General features: G+C 37.8%; 1 protein-coding gene across 1 annotated transcript in view; it reads right to left on the bottom strand.

The window, feature by feature from the left end:
• The window catches only part of tmtc1 (transmembrane O-mannosyltransferase targeting cadherins 1), a 607,165-nt gene that overhangs the window by 491,101 nt on the left and 91,589 nt on the right, over positions 1 to 24,475 (bottom strand). Inside the window, exon 5 of the mRNA XM_051929219.1 lies at positions 2,938 to 3,086. Within this exon, the coding sequence (XP_051785179.1) occupies positions 2,938 to 3,086 (149 nt within the window). The remainder of the gene's footprint in view (positions 1 to 2,937; positions 3,087 to 24,475) is intronic.

The following is a 24,475-nucleotide window of genomic DNA, read 5'->3' as shown; positions in this document are numbered from 1 at the left end:
GAAAAAATCCAGGCTATCTATAGTGCTTTGAAATTGAAACTGTTAACTTAAAGTCCCTATGCTAAACGGTTGCCTGCTTTCTCCGAAACACCTTACAATAAAGATCATACAAGTAAAGGGGAAAAATCTAATAATGTGCTATAACAGCCTATCAGAATGTTTTTCAGTAATGCATTCATTTCATTTCAGAATGATACATATGCAATACATATCCCTGGTTCCTGTTACATTGAAGGAACTTACTGGTCACAATAATGTCTCTTCTAAAGTGCCACATTACACGTACATTTGAAAACAACAGAACCTAGAAATTGGGACCTTTCTGGTATGCCGTTGACATCTATTTGCCTACAAGTATGTGACACTGAGCATGTAAATCACCTCCAAATATATAAGATTATTAATGCCATACATTAAATGCAATGAAAAATGTAAAATATATTGAAATGCAATACATATTCATTTTGTGCATTTCATTATTGCACAATTTTTTCGTGTCGCAATTAAAAGGAAATCAATCAAATGATTCATTCCTTTTCAATATGCCATGTAATGGAGCACATTTCATTTCCTTTTTACAGCAATGGTCAAGTGAAATTAACTGACCAATCAGCATCAAGCAGTTTGGTGATGGGCATCAACAGCAGGGGTTAAAGGGATTTCATGTATGTTCTCAATAAGTGTATAACAAGCACTGAGATGGTAGAGAAACAGAGACATCATGCAAGATAAACAGTTTAAACCCTTAGACAAATAGGTGCATTTATTGTTTTACTCAAAACAAGCAAACTTCTTCCATCCTCCCTGGAGGCCCCTTCATACAGGTTCTCCTCCTTACCTGTTCACAATGAAAACAACCAGTAATCATATGGTACTCCTATTCAAATCATGTGTGCCGCAGGGTGCACAGCCCCTGGACAGTGCTCTCTAGAATGCACATAAGGAAACATAATAAGGGATGTTTCTAGAAATGACATTGTCCATCAGGTAGCAGTCATCACCCAATCAATAAATATTGTTGTTAGCTGTCCGGTTCACTGTTATCTCTTACCCCAAACAATATTATTTGAAAAAAGAAAAGCTCTTCATAAGGCAGGACTACAGTCTCTTCTAGCAATTAGGCCTGGGGTAAAGCTTACACTAGCTTCATTTGCTGCTGGAGTGCCTTCATTAGCCCACTGCTGCCAATACATCCACAGCTTGCCTAAGTAACTCAAAGACATCAACATCTGTGAAATGTTCAGCAAAGTTTAGAAGAATATAATTATATAATATATGGCTATCTCAAGGAGTAAGAAAAAAAAGCTTGGTGATCGCATTAATACCATGTTCAGCAGGGAGCATTAGCTCCTTGAATAGATCAGGTTCACCTCTGAGAATTGTCCTATAGAAAGGTATTTCTGCCTATAGTGGCGCCTCAAAGTCACGACAGCAGCAAAATAACCACAACAACACTACATATTAATGCTAATACAATATGTTTACGATTAGCTTTTATTAAAGAACCTTTCAGAATACAAATCCACAGTCAGGCTCTGTCAGGTGAACCAAAATAAAAGTTGACAGACACAAATGTAGCAGTTAGCCTAGGTACTCTTGATGCTTCATCTGTTGTCTTCTCCAAATGCTACAGGAGTATGTTGAGGCAGGAGTATAACGTTACAAAGAGTAGCAATTCCAAAGTCTCAGGATTAAGCAGGTTAGAAGCTGTTGTGCTTTAGTATGTCTGGGGTCCAATAGTGGTGGATTCTCTAATTTCCAAAGTGTAACATTATGATAATATTGTTTTGGACAATAAACCAGTTAATTTTGAACTATAAGTCACCTCTTTTCTTGAGGTCAAGCAAACAACTTAATTTTCCTTTCTGCTGGGAGAGCCCAAAAATACTTTCTGAAGAACTTTTAATATTTATATTGTATACTGCATATGAAAGAACAATATTTCATAAGCATGAGTGCAAACCATCTTAAACACAGAGACCATTATGACACACTGAGCATCTTTAAACTTTGCTTCAGCCTACAAACACTGCCGAATGTTTGGCTATATTCAGTATTTACCGTAGTTGAAACAGATAGTAGTCCACACCACAGAAATTTAACCACACTGACAACTGGCAACACCTCTTAAAGTTACATCATCTGTTTAACATCTGTAGCAGTGGAGCACCAAAATGCAGTATTGACTAAAACGCTTTCTAGCCCCTACAGCTGATGCCCTTTGTTCCAATTCTTTTGACACTGAATTTAATTTTATTTAGTTTTGGCATAATTAACACATGATCATGGAAAGGAATGCAGCACTGTCCAAGTAGACACTGTGTGAAAAATAGTGAGTTGGCTTTACATTTGGTTAAGGCTTTTTTACAAGTCAAATGGACCTACATTAAAATATTATATACCTTTGTAAGTCATATTGAAAAAGCAATGAATCATTTGATTGAGTTCTTTTTAATTATGGCATGTAACAGTTGTACAGTTGTACAGTTGTACAGCTGATGCCCTTTGTTCCAATTCTTTTGACACTGAATTTAATTTTATTTAGTTTTGGCATAATTAACACATGATCATGGAAAGGAATGCAGCACTGTCCAAGTAGACACTGTGTGAAAAATAGTGAGTTGGCTTTACATTTGGTTAAGGCTTTTTTACAAGTCAAATGGACCTACATTAAAATATTATATACCTTTGTAAGTCATATTGAAAAAGCAATGAATCATTTGATTGAGTTCTTTTTAATTATGGCATGTAACAGTTGTAATAAAATTAATGTATTTTACAAGTTAGATTGCATTTAATTTTGAAACAGATATTCTTCCATATCCAAAATTATAATGTATAAAAGAAGAATACAGGAAAGAGCTCTCTACTAATATTGTGTAGGAAGAAAATTAAACAAAATACTAAACCAACATGATAAATTACTGTACAACTTACAATTTGAGTTGCTTCTGGCATAGAATCAACAGGTCATAAGTCACACATACTCCAAAAACGGTGACACCAGTTTCTTTAACCAGCATTGCACAGGTTCCCAGGAACAAGCTCAGAAGTAGAGAACATGAGGATACCGTAGCAGGAAAATTCTCCCCAAAACAGCTGTGGTCACACTCCTAGTAAAAAATAAATAGACAAAATGTCCATTTAAATACTTTTACTATGTTTTGTGAATAAAATATAAAAAACACCAACACTGATTAACATAAAGTTACTTCTGTCATTTAATAGCATCAAACATTATTGAATCATTAACCTTGTACCCACTATTCCAAACCCACTTGCTTTTGTATAATTCAAAACCATATACCCCCCATTTATAAAGCACTACTTTCACTGTAATATTTCATTTAAATCAAGTTGACATTATCATGACATTAATGTTTATGTTGACCTACATATATATTTATCCAATGCTTTTACTCAAAGAAATGTTACAAATCACAAGTGCACATTTTTTAAACTTTGGAGCAGTAGCAAATTATGCAATTTATTCATGGTTACAGTGCACATCAGATATATACAATCTTAAACATTGGATATCACCATAGAGTACAGTGTGTGGGTGTGATGCTCAAGTAGCCTGCAGCTGGCATCACTTCTTCTTGCACATGAATATTGATAGTCATAACCGGGATAGCTAGGGCAATGAGAACGCATAACAAAGATTGATGCAAATCTGTATTGTGCTATTTATTCTAATAAATAAAGTAATCCAAAAAAGGTCCAATAATGTGCAATGGGACAGTGCGAAATCTTCAAAAAATAATAAACAAACAATATATAAAACACCATGCTCTACTGAGGATGTTAAAATCAATAAATAATTCCATCCAATAAATATACAATAAAACCAAGGGTAAAATCAGGATTAGAATTGGCCTTTGACTCTCCTTCCCAGTGCTGCTCTTTCTCTCTCTCACTCTCTCACTTTCCCTTCTCCCTCTGCTTACCCATCTCCCAGGTATATGTAAGGGAGGCAAGATATCAGTAACAACTGCCGTAGTTGACTCCCTTCCTGACCACCATTGGTGTCTTCCAGGAAATGTTCAGCCCAGCTCACTTGTCCTGCCGCCATTAGGCTTCCTGTTACTGCTTTGCCTCCTTTATAACACATTCGCTTTCACCGGAGTCTTTCTTCTTCCTTTTCAAGGACTATATTTCCTTGATTACTCCTTTCCTTTTGTTTTGCTATATTCTCCTTTTTTCTTTCCTCCCAATCACTCCCCTCAGGCCCTCTTTATGCTTGTGGGTGCAGGTGCTTTCTTTGGTGTGAAAGTGAGGAAACCAGCTGAACCAACCACATTTGCATTTGAATGCGTGATCAGCCAATTCCCCATTAAAAACCCTAGGGTCACTTTACTTTACTGCAGCACGCACCAACAACGACCAAACCTGAGCTGCACAATTTTTTTAAACAAGAAACGCACACTCCCACAGACACCTTAATTGCTTCACCACATTGGTTAGGTGTGATACTCACTCATCTAGTAGGTTTCAAGCACACTAATACTAAGAAGCATCAGCAATAATATTCTGATTCTGGAAAGAAAATGCCAAATGTGTGGTAAAAATGATCACAGATTAACTGAATTTGTATTCTTTAAAGAAGCTTTGCAATAGACTACAGACCTACATGACTGAGCAACTACTGTATACAGGAGCTGGTCATAAAATTAGAATATCATGACAAAGTTGACTTATTTCAGTAATTCCATTCAAAAAGTGAAACTTGTATATTAGATTCATTCATTACCACACAGACTGATGTATTTCAAATGTTTATTTCTTTTAATGTTGATGATATAACTGACAACTAATGAAAGTCCCAAATTCAGTATCTCGGAAAATTAGAATATTGTGAAAAGGTTCAATATTGAAGATACCTGGTGCCACACTCTAATCAGCTAATTAACTCAAAACACCTGCAAAAGCCTTTAAATGGTCTCTCAGTCTAATTCTGTAGGCTACAGAATCATGGGGAAGACTGCTGACTTGACAGTTGTCCAAAAGACGACCATTGACACCTTGCACAAGGAGGGCAAGACACAAAAGGTCATTGCTAAAGAGGCTGGCTGTTCACAGAGCTCTGTGTCCAAGCACATTAATAGAAAGGCGAAGGGAAGGACAAGATGTGGTAGAAAGTGTACAAGCAATAGGGATAACCGCACCCTGGAGAGGATTGTGAAACAAAACCCATTCAAAAATGTTGGGGAGATTCACAAAGAGTGGACTGCAGCTGGAGTCGGTGCTTCAAGAACCACCACACACAGACGTATGCAAGACATGGGTTTCAGCTGTCGCATTCCTTGTGTCAAGCCACTTTTGAACAAGAGACAGCGTCAGAAGCTGCTGAGTGGTCCAAAGTTATGTTCTCTGATGAAAGTAAATTTTGCATTTCCTTTGGAAATCAAGGCCCCAGAGTCTGGAGGAAGAGAGGAGAGGCACAGAATCCACGTTGTGGGAGGTCCAGTGCAAAGTTTCCACAGTCAGTGATGGTTTGGGTGCCATGTCATCTGCTGGTGTTGGTCCATTGTGTTTTCTGAGGTCCAAGGTCAACGCAGCCATCTACCAGGAAGTTTTAGAGCACTTCATGCTTCCTGCTGCTGACTAACTTTATGGAGATGCAGATTTCATTATCCAACAGGACCTGGCACCTGCACACAGTGCCAAAGCTACCAGTACCTGGTTTAATGACCATGGTATCCCTGTTCTTGATTGGCCACCAAACTCGCCTGACCTTAACCCCATAGAAAATCTATGGGGTATTGTGAAGAGGAAGATGCAATACGCCAGACCCAACAATTCAGAAGAGCTGAAGGCCACTATCAGAGCAACATGGGCTCTCATAACACCTGTGCAGTGCCACAGACTGATCGACTCCATGCCACGTCGCATTGCTGCAGTAATCCAGGCCAAAGGAGCCCCAACTAAATATTGAGTGCTGTACATGCTCATACTTTTCATGTTCATACCTTTCAGTTGGCCAACATTTCTAAAAATCCTTTTTTTGCATTGGTCTTAATTGATATTCTAATTTTCCAAGATACTGAATTTGGGACTTTCATTAGTCAGTTATAATCATCAACATTAAAAGAAATAAACATTTGAAATACATCAGTCTGTGTGTAATGAATGAATCTAATATACAAGTTTCACTTTTTGAATGGAATTACTGAAATAAATCAACTTTGTCATGATATTCTAATTTTATGACCAGCACCTGTATATCAGCTTACTGTTTGTTGATTGATGTATGTGTAGAGAATTATTTATTTTTATATACTGTCAGAGGTTTATGAATTAGAATGTGTATGGCTAAGGTTCTAAAATGCATCAGTCAGCCACATTATGATGATTTTGGACAGACAACGGACACCTGAATTGTCAACCTATTAATAAAGCAAATTAGATCTTTTTGTCGCAAAATTTGTTTATGTAACACATTCATTATTTTGATATAAACAATAAATTACACAATTATTGTTGTATGAACATATTCATGAATTTATTGTGCACTATACCAAGGCATAAATAGGGAGTTTTATTAGCTTTATCATAGACCGCCGAGTCTCTATATTATGCCACACCCTCACACACACATACACACTTCTGACATAAAAGTTAAAACATTTTTTTAAATGTTTATTCTATAGTTACTAATTATTAAACTAATCTCAAATTCTGAATCAGTATTACAAAATAGTTTCTCATTTAGTCAAAGGTAAAAAAGTATCATATACAAATTGCTATATAATCAGAAAAGAAGATCAGCATGTCCACTGTATGTTCTGTGTATGCGACTGTTATTTAGAACTGTGCTGTAATGGTGGGACATTAGGGAGAGTGGTTACAACAAGGAAGAATAATAAAACTGTATTCTGCTGCGTTTTAGTCTGTGCCTGTTGTGTCGGGGTTGAGGCAGCTAGAGCACCCCTGGTTTCCACAACATAAACAATTTGGACTGACAAAAATTTAAAAGATAAATATGAGGAAAATATGCCTACTTTATTTTTTATTTTTGAGTATTTGTACACTTACACCCCTGAATATTTCATTATATATTTTTTTGCATTCTGCTTCCCCATTTCAAGCAATATGTTCATCCATGTGGTATCCAATTTGATGAATCTAGTTCAAAATCTATAAATCTATATAATCTGGAATCTATAAGCGGAATGGCACTGCAAGACACATTCACTTAGGACCAGGTTAGAGTTGCCAATTAACCTAACTCACACCTTTGGAATGTAAGAACAAAACACAGATGGGTATAAACTCGGTTTTCTGGAACTGTGTGGCAGCAATGCAAACACAATGCTAAGTAATGAAACAAACTAAGTACAATGGAGTAAAAGAAAACAGTATTTTAAGTTGTAAACTGATTGCTTAAAAACAAGTACATTAAGGTTAAAGATTATTTGCCTATCTTATTTATTCATCTGCTGTTTTTGAGGGGTTTCTATCTTCACTTTCCTGTGCAGGTAAGTGAAATGCATGCTTGGCTGGAGTTAAAGTGGTATTCTAAAAATTAATAGAAAATTTGAGAACACATTTAAAAGTAACATAAAACAAATACATTTGTACTTACCAAAAAAAAAACAGGAATGCAGTTTTCTGTCTATGAATTCATTTTTAAAGGTTAAGTCTTTATGGTTGGACTTGTATGTGAAATGTGTGAAAAAGTGAGCCTACCTCTCTAAGAATATTACCCAGAGTGATGAAGTTCAACCTGATTGATAAGTCAATGCAAACAGCAACACCGAACAAGATGAAGCCATGTCTTGAGCAGTGTCTGCTTGGCAGCAGCAGTAAGCAAGGAAGAAGGAACATGCACTTTGATCAGTTTGAGAGAGGTGAACACCTGCTATTGAATATACTTGAGTAGCAGTGCATTAACAGCTGTGCACAATTAATCATTGGTGGTTTTATTATCTCTCTATTATTAAAAAAAATCCTGTGGGAGGGAATGCTAGGAGACGATACGTGATCTTCATGTTAAGATCACAGAAGACAAATAAAAGACCCGCGAGACAGCCAGCAAAAAAAATCAGTAGTATAAAGGCACGCAGCACACACAGATACAGGGGTATCAGTGCATATAAAGCGTATAAAGAAAAATACGTTATAAATGAAACGTCGACAAATAAAAGATCGCATTAGCACAAACAAAAGGAAATTAATCATCAGGAACAGGTGTAATTGAAAAAATAGCAGGACAAAGCGAAATAAAAGGCAAAGAGCAGAAAACAAAGTCTTTTTGCATTCGCATCATTCAAAGCACAAAATGTAGATTTACACAATAATGGAACATACGCTATGAGAATCTGTGGTCCCGAAACAGTTAAAGCAACGACAAGTTTAATTTCAAAGAAAACACAATTCGGTCAGGTGTATATTTAGGATCACGGAGAAGTGATCATAACGCGAGCAGCAGAGACACGAAGTGGCAAAAAGTACTGCTGTACAGGCTTTAAAATGATCGAAGGGCAGCACGACAGCAGCAGCCCCAATCGCCCCCCCCCCCATTCTAGACGCAAGCAGCGTTATATGTCCTGCAAGAAAAAGATTTAACCACACCTGTTTGAGTGCCATTTAGGAAAGAAATTACATAATTCAGAGGAACAAGGAAGAAATTCAGGGTAACAAATCTTAAAAAACAAGTCAATTAAAATTAATTCAAAAGAAGTTAGTTAGCAGCAAAAACAGGTCAAAAATTAAGAAAAGGGTTAAAATGAAAACCTGTAGCCACTGGGGCCCTCCAGGAACGGAGCTGGTGACCCCTGCTGTAGGTTGTTTGGGTTAATGAGAGGTTTACATCCAAAAAGTTCAAATTTATATTCACTTTCAAATTACTTGCTTCATTATAAAGCACAGTTCTGTTGTTTGATGCCTCCAACTCCAAGGACAGACACCAAAGGAAAAAGTAAAAGCTAAATTCGGATGATTTATACAGCACCATCAATTAGTCAGGAAATACCTGGCCAATAAGAAACACCTAGCAGCCAAACTCCAAATACAGTACACAATAAATAACCCCAAACTAAAAAATGTTATTATGTACTTTTGTCTCATATTCACCTTTTTCATGTTAAATTCAAATGTAGGGCAAAGTGTATTTTACCAGTAAATATAAATGTTATAGCCTTTACCACATTATTTTGAATTCATCAAAGCAAGCAGAGATAATCTGTTGTGAAGCCTGCTACTTTTATATACAGATGAGTTTAACTGAATTGAACTGTGCAGCTTCACTAGAACTATGAACTATCACAAAATACAAGGCAGAATTAAAAGCAGCATATAGAATCCAAATGCTAGCAGTTTCTATTTCATCTGATTGTTTGAAAACTGCAATCTGTCCACTGTATTATGTTATCATTTCATGCTTTACACAAGGGGGGCTCTGCCCCCTGCTCGCTTCGCTCGCCTACCCCGTTGGGTATCCTGAAATACATTAGTCGAGCTCGTTCGTCTTGGAGCCGTGCCTGCTTTGCTTGCGGCATTTCAGACGCACGTTGTAGGCGCCTGCGTTCATTGATTTTATCCAGGCGGGCTCGTGTTTGTATGTCCGTCAGTCGAGCTCGTTCGTTTTGAACCCGTGCCTGCTTTGCTTCCGCAGTTTCAGACACACGTTGTAGGCGCCTGCGTTCATTTATCTTATCCAGGTGGGCTCGTGTTTGTATCGTTGAACTGTATTGTGTGTGAATTCAGTGTAAAGCGTTCAGCGGTTTGTACAATCCCAAGCAGCACATTATTCCTAACTTCACTCCGCAGTAGTGCCACTCACAATATGGCGGTGACACCTGCGCCTTCCGTACCATCATTGTGGACCTGTGGGGCCGCCGTAGCCTCTTCCGTTTGAATCTGGGGTGCAGCGCAGAATCCTCTTTTCTTTGTGGCTGTGTCGTTAGTCGTTAGCTATGGGCGCGTTGTTGCTTCATTTCTCATTCACGTCAGTTGAGCTCTTTCGTTTTTGGGCCGTGACTCCTTCGTTCGCGGTGGATACGACTTCACTCGCGGTTCATGAGACGTGCGCTGTACGTGCCTGTGCAGTATGTCTCATGGTCCCATCGCCGTGTACCTGCGTCCATGCCATCCGGTTTACCATTCTTGGTTAGTAATATGGATTTCTTGAATACTTCACAGTCTCTAGGTTTTCATTTTCAAACATACAGTAACTACTATAAGGTTTCTTTCAAATACTACACAAACTCTTCAATGCACACTATAACCTAATATGCCACAGGGAATTTTTCAGAGAGATATAGTTCCATGGTTATGTAGGTCCCCACAGAAATTAGATTAAACCTTACTAATCATTACTTTCCCTTAACCAATATAGACTGAAACAGATTTAAGGAGTTCTTTCATTTTGTCATTCCTATTCATCACACTAGTGTACTTAAGAAAATAAAACATTATTATTGTTAACCTCTGAAGTTTTTTTTGTAAGAATGACTAGAAAAGAAATAATCCATTTAGACTTGACAGCTCAACAGCATGTGCCACTACTACAGTTAAACTTTTTTCTTTTTCTAGAGAACTGCCTGTCAATCCATCATTTACATTTTTTTCCATGATTGTGGCCCTCTTGGTATCAGCCTTTTTCATAAGCTGGCAAAAATTAAGGCATTGTGCAGAAAATCTTGTGCAAGGGATAGAAATTGTCAAAGATTCCAAAACAATACACTGTATTTAGAATGCAAACATGTGGAACAGTGTTATGCTACTCTGTCAGTTTGGTACTTTATTTAAATTTTGATACAGTAGGTAGATAAAGTGCTTTGTAAATGGCCCTATATAAAGATTGACTGCTGTATTTGGTTTGGCTTCTTTGTGATGCAAAATATGTTTCTAATTGCATTTCTTTATACTTGGATGCAGACTTAAAGATGAATTTATTTCCTTAAAGCTATTCTCCATACATGATTATACTACAGTATACTGTAGAATTCCTAAGATAAAAACAGACTGTTGGGCAGTGCATTATGAAAAGGCACAAACCATCATGTCAACATAACGCATTCAAAATGAAGACTCACATTAATTCACAATTTGTTTCTTTTGAAATGAGTCAAGCATGAATTAAGTGAAAAAAAATAACACAATTCCACTGCACATATAAAAAATAATGTACACTTGCACATATGTTTTACAAAAGAACAAAACTTACAGTATTCTCAGCGGATCTGCTCAAAACAATACAAATCGCTCAGTGGTGCCACAAGACAGGTGAAGTGTGTATATAGCAACATTCTTCAACATGTTATGTGGCTAGCAAAGGGTTACCAGGGAGAGGAGGAATAAATAGTTAAGACACTGCAAAGTCTGTGTTTATTGGAGTCTGTATATGAGGGAGTCAAAGGCTTGAGAACTGTCTTGTAGATAATTACTCCAATGGAAATGATGTGAGAGAGAGGTGGTCATGGGATGGGCAAAGTTGACATATAAATTACATCTATCTATCTTCTCTAAAGCCCACGTCTCGTCAGAAGCCTTTTAACAATGGAGTTATGGTGTTGGTGGGAGTAAACGCTTGACAGACAGGATGGTAGTGCAACTAGAGTGGAAACAAAAGGAGAAAGAATCTGAAAGGTTTGGGAAAAAGAAAGCTATATATTTCTTGTGTTATTATATGTTGCAAACCCCCTCACCTGACACACTGGAATTTCAACTTGTGTAGTGAGGCCTGTTGGGGCAGCATTTGTTTTATCTTTTGTTAATTTGATAGTACAGTGGAACCTCGGGTCACAACCGTAATTCGTTCCAAAACTCTGTCGTAACCCAATTTGGTCGTGACCCAAAGTAATTTCCCCCATAGGATTGTATGTAAATACAATTAATCCGTTCCAGACCGTACAAACTGTATGTAAATATATATATTTTTTTTTAAAGATTTTTAAGCACAAATATAGTTAATTACACCATAGAATGCACAGCGTAAATAGTAAACTAAATGTAAAAACATTGAATAACACTGAGAAAACCTTGAACAACAGAGAAAACTAACATTGCAAGAGTTCGCACTATAGCGCTACGATCCGCTCATGAAAAACACTCTTTTTAATGAGTTTTAAGCACAGGGAAAAAAATAAACATTTGAAAAATCCTTAATTTAATAATAATAATAATAATACATTTTATTTATATAGCGCCTTTCCCATGCTCAAGGCACTTACAGAATATAATAAAGAATGGCAGCGTATACAGTATATAGCATTGTACAAACCGGATAAATAAATAAAGAAGATTAAGACAGTGAATTCTGAAAAAAAAAACAGACAACATAATTGATGGTCTAGTACACACACACACACAGGTTACATTAGCATCTTGACAGAGAAGTAAACTGAGAGAAGGGTAATAAAGTCAAGTAGAGCTAAAAGCCTTCCTGAACAGATGAGTTTTGAGTTGTTTTTTTTAAAACAATTCAAAGAGTCAGCTGACCTGATTAATTTCGGTAGGTCATTCCAGAGTCTGGGCGCTATACAGCTGAAGGCCCTGTCACCCATGGAGTGTAGATTAGTGTGGGGCACAACAAGATTGCCAGAATCAGAGGACGTTAGTGGTCGGGCAGGCACATAGTGATGGAGAAGGTCACTGATGTAGTTTGGCGCGAGGTTATTTAAGGCTTTGTAGGTTATTAGTAGGATTTTATATTCGATTCTGTAAGACACAGGGAGCCAGTGGAGATGGAGCAGGATGGGTGTTATGTGCTTGCTGCTGCTGGTTCGAGTAAGGACTCTTGCAGCTGAGTTTTGAATAAACTGGAGCTGTGATAGAAGATTAGAAGGGGCACCTGCCAGTAGGGAATTACAATAATCGATGCGGGATGTGATAAAAGCATGGACAAGTTTCTCAGCATTTGAGAAGGAGAGGAAGGAGTGAACACGGGATATGTTATGGAGGTGAAAGAAGAAAGTTCACTAAGAAAGTTACTTAATGTGATTTATGTGGGCGGAATAAGAGAGGGAGGAATCAAAAATGACACCAAGATTTTTTACAGTAGAGGCAGGTCTGATGAGATCACCGCCAAGATAGACTGGGAAGGAGCTCATTTTATTAAGTTGCATTTTAGTCCCAATTTGCAGGAGTTCAGTTTTATTACAATTTAATTTTAAAGAGTTCTGCTCCATCCAGGTGTTAATTTCACTAAGGCAGGTTGTGAGCTGAGAAAGCTCTGATGAAGTTCCACTTTTAACATTGAAGTAGAGTTGAGCATCATCTGCATAAAAATGATAACCCAGTCCATAGCTACGGATAATATGGCCAAGGGGAAGCATGTAAATACAGAAAAGCAGAGGACCGAGGACAGAGCCTTGAGGGACTCCTTGTGTGACTGGCACGGAGTTGGATCTGCTGTTGCCAAGACTAACAAACTCTTGCCTATCAGTCAGATAGGACTTGAACCACTGGAGGGCAGTGCCAGAGATACCCAGCATGTTCTCCATTCTGGACAGTAGGATGTCATGTCTGACAGTGTCAAATGCTGCACTGAGGTCTAACAGAATTAATATGCTGGTTTGTCCAGAGTCTGCTGCCATAAGCAAATCATTGGTTACCCGTAGCAGAGCAGTTTCACAGCTGTGCCGCGCCCTGAAACCAGACTGAAAGGGTTCCATCAAATTATTAGAGGTTAGGTATTTGGTGAGTTGGGAAGCTACAACACGCTCAAGAACTTTTGACAGGAAAGGTAAGTGGGAAATAGGCCGGAAATTGTTAAGATTGTCAGCATCAAGGCCAGACTTTTTTAACATTGGGGTTACAGAAGCAATTTTAAAAGTGAGCGGCACAGAGTCAGTGTCAAGGGATGAGTTTATTATTGTTGTAACAGTCGGGATTATGGCATGAAGGCAAGATTTAAGTAGTGTGGTGGGGATGGGGTCCAGTACACAAGTAGTCGGCCTCATCTTACAAAGCAGGTTATTAACAGACGCAGATGTGACTGGTGAGAACTTAGAGAAGGAACTGGATGGAGTGGGAAAACAGGGAGAGATATAAACAGATGATGTATTTATGTTAGTTGAATTATTTAGATCGTTAATTTTGTTACGGAAAAAGTGGAGGAATTCCTCACAGACTTCAGTAGAAGAGGTAGTTGGGCCAGATGCGGGTTCGAGTAGTTTATTAACTACAGAGAACAAAACCCTTGGGTTATCATGGCCACTTTCTATTATTCTGCCGTAATGGGTGTTCTTGGCAGAAGTTAGTGCTTCTCTGTAAGCTCTTTGGTGGTCAGAGAAAGCCTGGATGTGCACGGTGAGGCCAGTCTTATGTGACATTCTCTCAAGGTGTCGGCCAGCTGCTTTCATAGATCGCAATTCTGAGCTATACCAAGGAGCTGAACGTTTAAAGGAAACCTCCTTATGTTTTAAAGGAGCTGTTTTATCTAATGCTGAATGAAGGGCTGTGTTATAGTGGTCAACAAGACTATCTAGTGATGGTGGAATAGGTGAAGACAGTAAAAGATCAGAAATGGACCCAGAAAGGATAGAGGGACAGAAATTTTTAAGGTTTCTGTAAGAAATTTGTCGTTTACAGGTAAGAGGAGGGAAAGGCAGTGAAACAGTGAAAAATACTGCTTTATGGTCAGAGAGTCCCAAATCAGTGCTGTAAATGTTGGCTACAGATAGTCCAGAAGTGCAGATCAGATCCAATATATGACCACCAGAGTGGGTGGGAAAATCAACATGTTGTGTCAAGTCAAAACAGTCCAATAAGGATAGGAATTCATTCCTCAGTTTAGATGTGGGGGTGTCAATATGGATGTTGAAATCACCAAGAAGGATAATTCTCTGAGAGTAAGAGCTTAGGTGGGTCAAAAGTTCAATCAGATCGGATAAGAAGAATGCATTGTATTTTTGGGGACGATAAAGAACAATGAGTGAGACAGGACCCGATTTCATTATTAGTTTAAGAGCCAGGCACTCAAAAGACAATGGACAGTCAATCGGGATTTGTTTAATGTTTAAGTCAGCTCTGACAAATACTGCAAGCCCACCGCCTTGTCTAGAGCTGTGAGGCTCTGTGTGGAAAGTGAAACCAATTGGAGTCGCCTCTGTGAGAGACACAAATTCGTTTGGTTTTTGCCAAGTCTCCGTTAAACACAGAATATCAAGTTTGGTGTCAGTGATGAGTTCTGACAGCACCAATGCTATGACATTAAGAGACCTTGAGTTAAATAGTGAAATGTTAGTTAATTAGGCTTCTTTTTGCACAGAGCCACGATCAGGGTTTATTTCCACATAATGTAAATTTGGCACACTGACACTTCTGTTTCCAGGGTCATGAGAAGGACGCGTATTCCTGAGCAAATAAACAACCAAGGAATAAACAACCAAGAAAAGTAACATTGCAACAATACACGCTACGAACTGATCGCTGTAAACAGAAGTGAAGTGGAGGTTAAAATCCAATAGAAAAAAGTCTTCATTAAATACGAGGTTAAAACAATGCTCGAATCAGTCTCTTTAAAAAGAAGCCGGTGCATTCTTTAACTGCCTTTTCGGCCTTATGCGGCCAGCCCTCTCTCTCTTGCTTGCTTGCTCTTTCGCGCTCTCTCTCTCTCACTTGCTCGCTCTTTCTCTCACTCGCTCGCTGCACAGGGAATGCACAGGGAGAGACTGAACACATCCGGAAATCATCAGCGCACACAAACCGAAACGGAAACTGACTTGTTCGTATACTGAGTGTGTGGTCGTGAACAGATGCAAAAGTTTGGTGAACTTTTTGGTTGTAACCCGATTTGTACGTGTTCAGAGACGTTCGTGAACCGAGGTTCCACTGTGTTCTGTTTTCCCTTTAATTATCCCTAACTTGTGTCTTTTGTAAAGTAAAGACATTATCTTTGCATAAAGCAAGGATTTCTGTACCACCAATATATACACAGCAAATTATGTATATAAAAAATATATATTAATGTAATACAGACTGGATGTCTTATGGAAATTAAGGAATTTAAAAAAATCTCCCTAACTCATCCACAGAAACAGAAATGTAAATCATGCATTGCTTCAGCTAGGTGAATTGCTGGCTTCATGTTATTTCAATCAAAGCTGGTACAACAGACATTAAGTTCATTGGAGAGAGAACATGTGGATAAGACTGGAAAAGTCTTAATTTTGCAATCCGTAAGCCACTCTAAGCCTTCCAAAACTGAATCACTGCTGCCTTCATACTAAGTCTCCAGCTTATCCAAGTAATGAATAACTGCTCTTCTGAGCTCATACCTGCTTTTCTTACACAGTTGAGTATAAAACTCTTGATGTTACCAGCGTTGCATAGTTTCTTGTTAGAAAATATGTGAATTGATTTTGTCATCACACAGTTATCAAGAATCCTGTTACCATGTCAAGATCTAAAGCAGGGGTTCTCAAAGTTGGTCCTGGGGTCTCACTGTGGCTTCAAGATTTTGTTTTAACCAGATTCATAATCAGTGACAGCAACTGATAACACTGATCTCATTTAATTAGCTGGTATTTTTTCTCTTCTCTTATTCTACATGTAGAAATGCATAGCAGCATGATGTTTACATTTGTAAGATATTTAGAAATATTTCTGTTTTTTGTTATAGATTTAAAGGCTTAACTCTCTTTCGCTGATTTCATTATATTTTGCTGTTTCTCTGTGCAGTTTGCTCCCTTCATTGTATCTTAATAATGACAATTAAAAATTAGCAGAGCAGACACCCAGGCAAACAACACTGAATCATGAAAGGCTGCAGCTAATTTAGTGTCAGACCCACTAATTATTAAATAGTGGATTAATTAAACAATTAGAACACCTGGAAAAGTAGAATAAAATGATGAAAATATTGATAAAAAGAAAAAAATATATTATTCCCATATAACTGCTTAGTACATTTTAATAAAAAAAGTTTTACCAAACTTAGTTTTCTAATTTCTATATTGTTCTCAAAATACAGAATCTGGGAAATAACAGTTCACTTAATTAGCCTAGGAGTCCAATTAAAACAGAAGCTGGTTGGAACAAAAAGCCACATTGGGTCCACAGGACTTAGTGTGAGCACCCGGTTGGGGCAGATGAGATGCTGTTAATTTTTAAAGTAAATATTTTTTAATTTGGTTTGCTGAAGTTTCTGGATGACAATAGATAAGTCTCAGACTGAAAATGTTCTGGTTTAGACAAGTCCAAAATAGGGCTTAATTTTTAAAATTTCAGAAATACTCAAAAATACATAAAACTGGCCTTCAGTGGAGAATGTGACCATAATCTTTTGCTGTTGGGAGGAAAAAAGCACTAAACAATGTTGTTTAAATTCAATAATTTTTTAAACAATAAAAAGAAGAACAAAAACTAAGCAAGGAAATCAGGAATAAAAATAATTACAAATAGGGTATGCCTAAAAAGGCAACTCAAAGCTAGCAAGTCCTGCAATAATCCAAAAGCACAAAGGCAAAGCAAAAATAACAATGAAACAAAAAAAAACTAACAATACTTTATTATGATTTACACTCCACAACAATCAATGACTCTCTCCTGGGGCCTCATGTATAAACGGTTTCCACGTCACATTACAATGTATAAAAACTAAACTTAGCGTAAAGCCATGCACATTCTCACTCCAGCACCCACCCTTGCATACAGTTTTTTCTCGATTTTGCAAAATGACAGCACCCAACATCAAAGCAGTGCTACTGTTCCTGTGTGGTTTTCCTTTCTTTTTTAGATTCACATCCATGACAGGGGCTTTATCAAATGCACTGAAATTAACCGCATATTAGTGCAGGGTGGTATACCGGTTCATACCAAAAACCGTTTTTTTTTTTTTTTTTATGATATGGATTTTTCTTATACTGCAACACCGGTTTAAATTGCCTAAACGATGTTCGGAACGTGGCGCAGCGGGAAACTGTTCAAGTGGGGACCTTTTTCACTGCTACACCGCTAAACACAGATTTGTTGCACGGGGGCTCTTTTTCACTGCTACACCACTAAATAGGTAGTGGTGGTGTAGGTATTGCGCGGTGAAAATGGACAGGGAACATTACGAAACTGAAGCCGGCGATAAAGTTGAACATGATGACACAGAAGAACTTTTGCCAAGAAAAAGGAGTCGCGTCCATTGCCTGGAGATACTTTAGTTTTAAAAGGTCAGATGTGTAAATACTGTTTCTATACTACTGGATAATACTGCAAGCCAAGTTGTACTTGTGTTATTTGTTTTCAATACAGTGTAATGTACCTGGGTACTGTGTAATAGTGTGACGGCATGTTGACTTTATTCTCGACATTTCCACTTTAATCTTGACGCTTATGACGAGAATAAAGTCGACATGTTGACTTTATTCTCGTAATTTGTCATTAAAGTAGAACATCGTAAACTAAACTTCATCGTAAAATGAATATTTAATTTACTAGATTTTCTCAAACCCCGTCATAAGTTATGTAGCACATTAAATGCTTTGTGTTAAGTGTTCTCCGAGATTCTTAAACTGACTTCTTCTTGCACGAAGAGGAAGCGCCGGCAGCGATCGCCGCACAGAATACATTCACTTCATGATCTTCCTGCTCTCTGAACATTTAGAATGCTAAGATAAACACTTAATATAATTTTCATGGTGAAATGCATTAAAGCATGCATTAATCATATGGGGGCACGGCGGCGTGGAGGTTGCACTGCTGCCTTGCAGCAAAGGTGTCTTGGGTGTACCCTGCCTTGCATTTGCATGTTTTTCTGGTGGGTTTACTCGCGTGCTTCAGTTTCCTTTCAAAGTCATGTAGGATGTGGGGTTTTGTTATGCTATATTGACCCTGCTAGTGTATGTTTTGCTTGTATTCATCTTGCAATGTGCTGGCGACTCGTTCAGAGATGGGCACAACTCTGAATGGATGGCATAATTAAACATGTATAACAAAGATATTTTTAAAGTTCTGAACACTCCGTGGGCTAAGTTTATACAGTAATCCCTCCTCCATCGCGGGGGTTGCGTTCCAGAGCCACCCGCGAAATAAGAAAATCCGCGAAGTAGAAACCATATGTTTATATGGTTATTTTTATATTGTCATGCTTGGGTCACAGATTTGCGCAGAAACACAGGAGGTTGTAGAGAGACAGGAACGTTATTCAAACACTGCAAACAAACATTTGTCTCTTTTTCAAAAGTTTAAACTATGCTCCATGACAAGACAGAGATGACAGTTCTGTCTCACAATTAAAAGAATGCAAACATATCTTCCTCTTCAAAGGAGTGCGTGTCAGGAGCACAGACTGTCAGAAAGAGAGAGGAAAGCAAACAAATCAATAGGGCTGTTTGGCTTTTAAGTATGCGAAGCACCGCCGGTACAAAGCTGTTGAAGGTGGCAGCTCACACCCCCTCCGTCAGGAGCAGGGAGGGAGAGAGAGAGAGAGAGAGACAGAGAAAAACAAACAGTCAAAATTCAATACGTGCCCTTCAAGCTTTTAAGTATGCGAAGCACCCTGCAGCATGTCGCTTCACGAAGCAGCTGCACAGAAGGTAGCAACGTGAGGATAATCTTTCAGCATTTTTAGACTAGCGTCCGTATCGTCTAGGTGTGCGAACAGCCGCCCTGCTCACACCCCCTACGTCAGGATCAGAGAAAGTCAGCACAAGAGAGAGAGAGAGAAAAGTAAGTTGGGTAGCTTCTCAGCCATCTGCCAATAGCGTCCCTTGTATGAAATTAACTGGGCAAACCAACTGAGGAAGCATGTACCAGAAATTAAAAGACCCATTGTCCTCAGAAATCCGCGAACCAGCAAAAAAATCTGCGATATATATTTAAATATGCTTACATATAAAATCCGCGATAGAGTGAAGCCGTGAAAGGCGAAGCGCGATATAGCGAGGGATCACTGTAACTAGTTTTAATTTCACAAAGACGTTTATCGTGTGGTGATTGGTTATGTGGTGAAAGAAAAAGGAAGGATAGGAACTGGGGTTTGGTACGTCAGATAGAGACAGCATGCATGCAATAAAGAAAGCACGCTCAGAAGAACATGCATTGAATTCTGTGTTCGTGTCTCCGACCACCAGATCACAAACCCAACATTTACACAATATTTAAGTTAAACCTGTGCGATAGCCATTCATACATCCAGTTTTTTGGAGCCTCGTCACACCTGCCACAAAGTTCTCTACACTGAACATACACCTGGGGACCCCTTACTGCAAGGGAGCAGCACTACCGCCTCACTACCGTGCATGTGTAATACCTGCTTTAATGCATTTCATCATGAAAATGATATCAAGTATTTATCTTAGCATTCTAAATTTTCAGAAAGCAGGAATATCATGAAGTGAATGGATTCTGTGCAGTGATCGCTGTCTCCTCTTAGTGCGGAGGAAGTCAGTTTAAGAAGCGTAGTGATTAACAACTGGGTGGGGGAACACAACACAAAGCATTTAATGTGCTGCATTAATTTATGATGGGGTTTGACAAAATCTAGTAAATTAAACATTGATTTTAGGAAGAAGTTTAGTTTACGACATTCTACTTTAATTATGAAGTAAACTATGAGAATAAAGTGGAAATGTCAACTTTAATCTATACATATTAATAAAAGGCAAAGCCCTCACTGACTGACTGACTGACTGACTCATCACTAATTCTCGAACTTCCCGTGTAGGTGGAAGGCTGAAATTTGGCAGGCTCATTCCTTACAGCTTACTTACAAAAGTTAGGCAGGTTTCATTTCGAAATTCTACATGTAATGGTCATAACTGGAACCTGTTTTTTGTCCTTATACTCTAATGGAGGAGGCAGGGTCACGTATCGCGTCATCACGCCTCCTACGTAATCACGTGAACTAAAAACAAGGAAGAGATTTACAGCACGAGTCAAACGTGGGAACGAAGGTAAATGACGTTCATTTTTGAGTGTCTTTTAATACTGTGTAAGCATACATATTAACACATGTGCAATTAAACGTGTGCATTTACGGGGTGATTTCTCAGGCTTAAAAGCTCGCCTTTTACTAAAAAGGTAAATGCAAACTCTTTTCATTCTGAAGGGCACAAACCACGTTAGATTTCTGACGTTAAACGCGCAAAAATGTCGGTACACCAGATAAATAAGCGCAACATATTATCAGTTGTATTGTATGCTTACAATACATATAGAAATGTGTTAATCGTTAACTAATATTATGGGATGGTGTTTTTCGACTCGCGCCTTGATTTAAACGATTGCATTTCTTGGTGGGTTTGCGTAGCTTATTGTCAATATCTTTACACCTCTTTTTAAGACTTAATTTAAAAAGGTTTTCTTTTCTTCTTAATTAAAATTTAAAAGCAATACTTCACCGCTGCGAAGCCCCTCTTGCGCTGACGTCCGAGGTTCTGATGAGCCAAGAATAAGGGGGAAAGACGTGTCACGTACTCTTTGCATTATTGGACAGTAAACTATTTTCAATCATTCTATGATCTACTTCTCACAACTGAAGGCACCGTTGGTGATGTTACCTCACTTGCCGGCCAACCATAAGCGTTACCTGGTAGGTAACCAGCCACTCACTTCACTCCCTTACGGGAATCGAACCTCTGAGGTTTTCTTTTCTTCTTAATTAAAATTTAAAAGCAATACTTCACCGCTGCTAAGCCCCTCTAGCGCTGACGTCCGAGGTTCGATTACCGTAAGCAAGTGCAGTGAGTGTGTACGCCTGATGAGCCAAGAATAAGGGGGAAAGACGTGTCGCGTACTCTTTGCATTATTTGACAGTAAACTATTTTCAACCATTCTATGATCTGCTTCTCACAACTGAAGGCACCGTGGCTGATGTTACCTCACTTGCTGGCCAACCATAAGCGTTACCTGGTAGGTAACCAGCCACTCACTTCACTCCCTTACGGGAATCGAACCTCGGACGTCAGCGCTACAGGCAAAGCCCCTAAAATTGCGCCACGGCGTGTGGTTCGTTTATTTGACAACATGTAGATCGGGGTAATTACATTCACGGCATTCGTAGTCTGATTCACAATCTGATTGTATGGGTGGTTACCTACCAGGTAACGCTTATAGTTGGCCAGCAAGTCAGGTCGAAGTGATCACTCGAGTGAAGGCAGCTTCACAAAAAAACAGATCCTTAACAAACTGTTATTAGTATATTTTCCCTCAATTTAAAAAGGTTTTCTTTTCTTCTTAATAAAAATTTAAAAGCGGTACTTCGCCGGTGCAAAGCGCGTGGATTTGACCGACTGACACATACAGACATATTCATGAGTGCAGGTACTTCGGAAAGAAAGCACCGTGTAAACCTAAAGTTTAAATTAAGTTCATAGACCTACAAAAGGTTGCCATTCATTTGAGGCAAGATTGCTTTTCTTCTGTACAACTATACGTTGCATTCTCAAGAGTGTGCTTGCATGGCTTCGGATATATATATATATATATATATATATATATATATATGTCTATATATAAATATGTAAGCTTATAAGTACTGCCTTACTTCACTTTAAGAAAGGAAGATGTAATGATACTTGATTTAAATGATTCCATGTCTTCCTGGGTTTGCTTAGATTATTGTCAATATCTTTACACCTTTTTTTAAGACTTATTGACTGAAACGGGCTTTCACGAAAAAAGTTAGGGCTTTGCTACAGGATACACCCTCCACAAGTTAAGCAAGTAAAAATAAAATATATATTTCTGTTTTATTTAAACCTTTTAAGTTCGTATGCATAGCCCCATTTGGCTGTTTTATTTTTTTTTTCTTTCTTCAGTAATATTTAATCTCCTTAAAGAAAAAGAACATATCCATTTTACTTTTTTTGTATCTCTTTAGTAATATTTTAGTGTAAAAGGATAACCAGTATTTAAACCTTTTATGTTACTTTATAAATTTATTTTACACAATGTTGAAAAATTAATAAGAAAGCTACATATTTTGGCAGCTGCTGCTTTCATTTTCAATGAAATGAAAAAAGCTCTCCAAGAGAAAACGTCAATGAAGAAGAAACAGTTTGCACTATCTAAAAATGAGAAACCCTCATTTATAAAAGTTTGCTGCAGATGACTTAACTGAAAATAAATGAATAGTTCCTATGTGTATAATACATATTTATCTATTTTACTTATGCCTTTATTCCAGCAACTTGCAACATCTGAGGTACAATTTGTTACATTACTTTTGTTTTTTGTAGCACAGGCAGGTGAAGTGACTTCCTCAGGGTCACACAGTGGTGTCAGTACCAGGATTTGAACTGACAAGCTCCGGGTTTACTGAAATATTACTGAAGAAAGAAAAAAAACGAAAACGGGCAAATAGGGCTATGCATACAAATGTCCATCCATTCATTATCCAACCCGCTATATCCTAAATACAGGAGCCAATAAGTAGATATGTATATATACAGTATATATATATATATATATATATATATATATATATATGTGAATGTATGTATGTATATATGTATGTCTATATTTATATCTATATATATATGTAGATATGTAAATTTGTATATGTATATATATATGTATATGTAGATATGTGTATATGTATATATATGTATATGTAGATATGTGTATATGTAGATATGTATATATATGTATATATGTTTATGTATGGGCGGCACGGTGGCGCAGTGGGTAGCGCTGCTGCCTCGCAGTTGGGAGACCTGGGGACCTGGGTTCGATTCCCGGGTCCTCCCTGCGTGGAGTTTGCATGTTCTCCCCGTGTCTGCGTGGGTTTCCTCCGGGCGCTCCGGTTTCCTCCCACAATCCAAAGACATGCAGGTTAGGTGGATTGGCGATTCTAAATTGGCCCTAGTGTGTGCTTGGTGTGTGGGTGTGTTTGTGTGTGTCCTGCGGTGGGTTGGCACCCTGCCTGGGATTGGTTCCCTGCCTTGTGCCCTGTGTTGGCTGGGATTGGCTCCAGCAGACCCCCGTGACCCTGTTTGGATTCAGCGGGTTGGAAAATGGATGGATGGATGTTTATGTATATATATGGTTACATAACCTCTTTAACATACTACTGCTGCGAAGCGCGGGTATTTTGCTATATATATATATATATATATATATATATATATATATATATATATATATGACAGCAACACTCATAACAATGACAACACAATTACATATATATATATATATATATGTAGATATGTATATATATATATGTGTCAATCTATCTATGTATGTATGTCTAGATATATATATATATATATATATATATATATATATATATATATATATATATATATATATATATATATGTAGATATGTATATATATGTGTATATATATGTAGATATGTATATATGTAGATATGTAAATATTTATGTATATATATCTGTCTGTGTATATATATATATATATTTATTATATATATATATATATATATATATATGTGTGTGTGTGTATGTATGTATGTGTATATGTATATGTGTGTGTTTATGTATGTGTGTATATATATGTTGATATGTCTATATATATATGTATATATATGTGGATGTGTATATGTATATATATATGTAGATATGTGTATA

The sequence above is a fragment of the Erpetoichthys calabaricus genome, chromosome 1 (genome assembly GCF_900747795.2).
Source record: "Erpetoichthys calabaricus chromosome 1, fErpCal1.3, whole genome shotgun sequence".
NCBI lineage: Eukaryota > Metazoa > Chordata > Cladistia > Polypteriformes > Polypteridae > Erpetoichthys > Erpetoichthys calabaricus.
The sequence above is the reverse complement of the archived record's forward strand: the minus strand, read 5'-3'. Positions and strand labels throughout refer to the sequence as shown.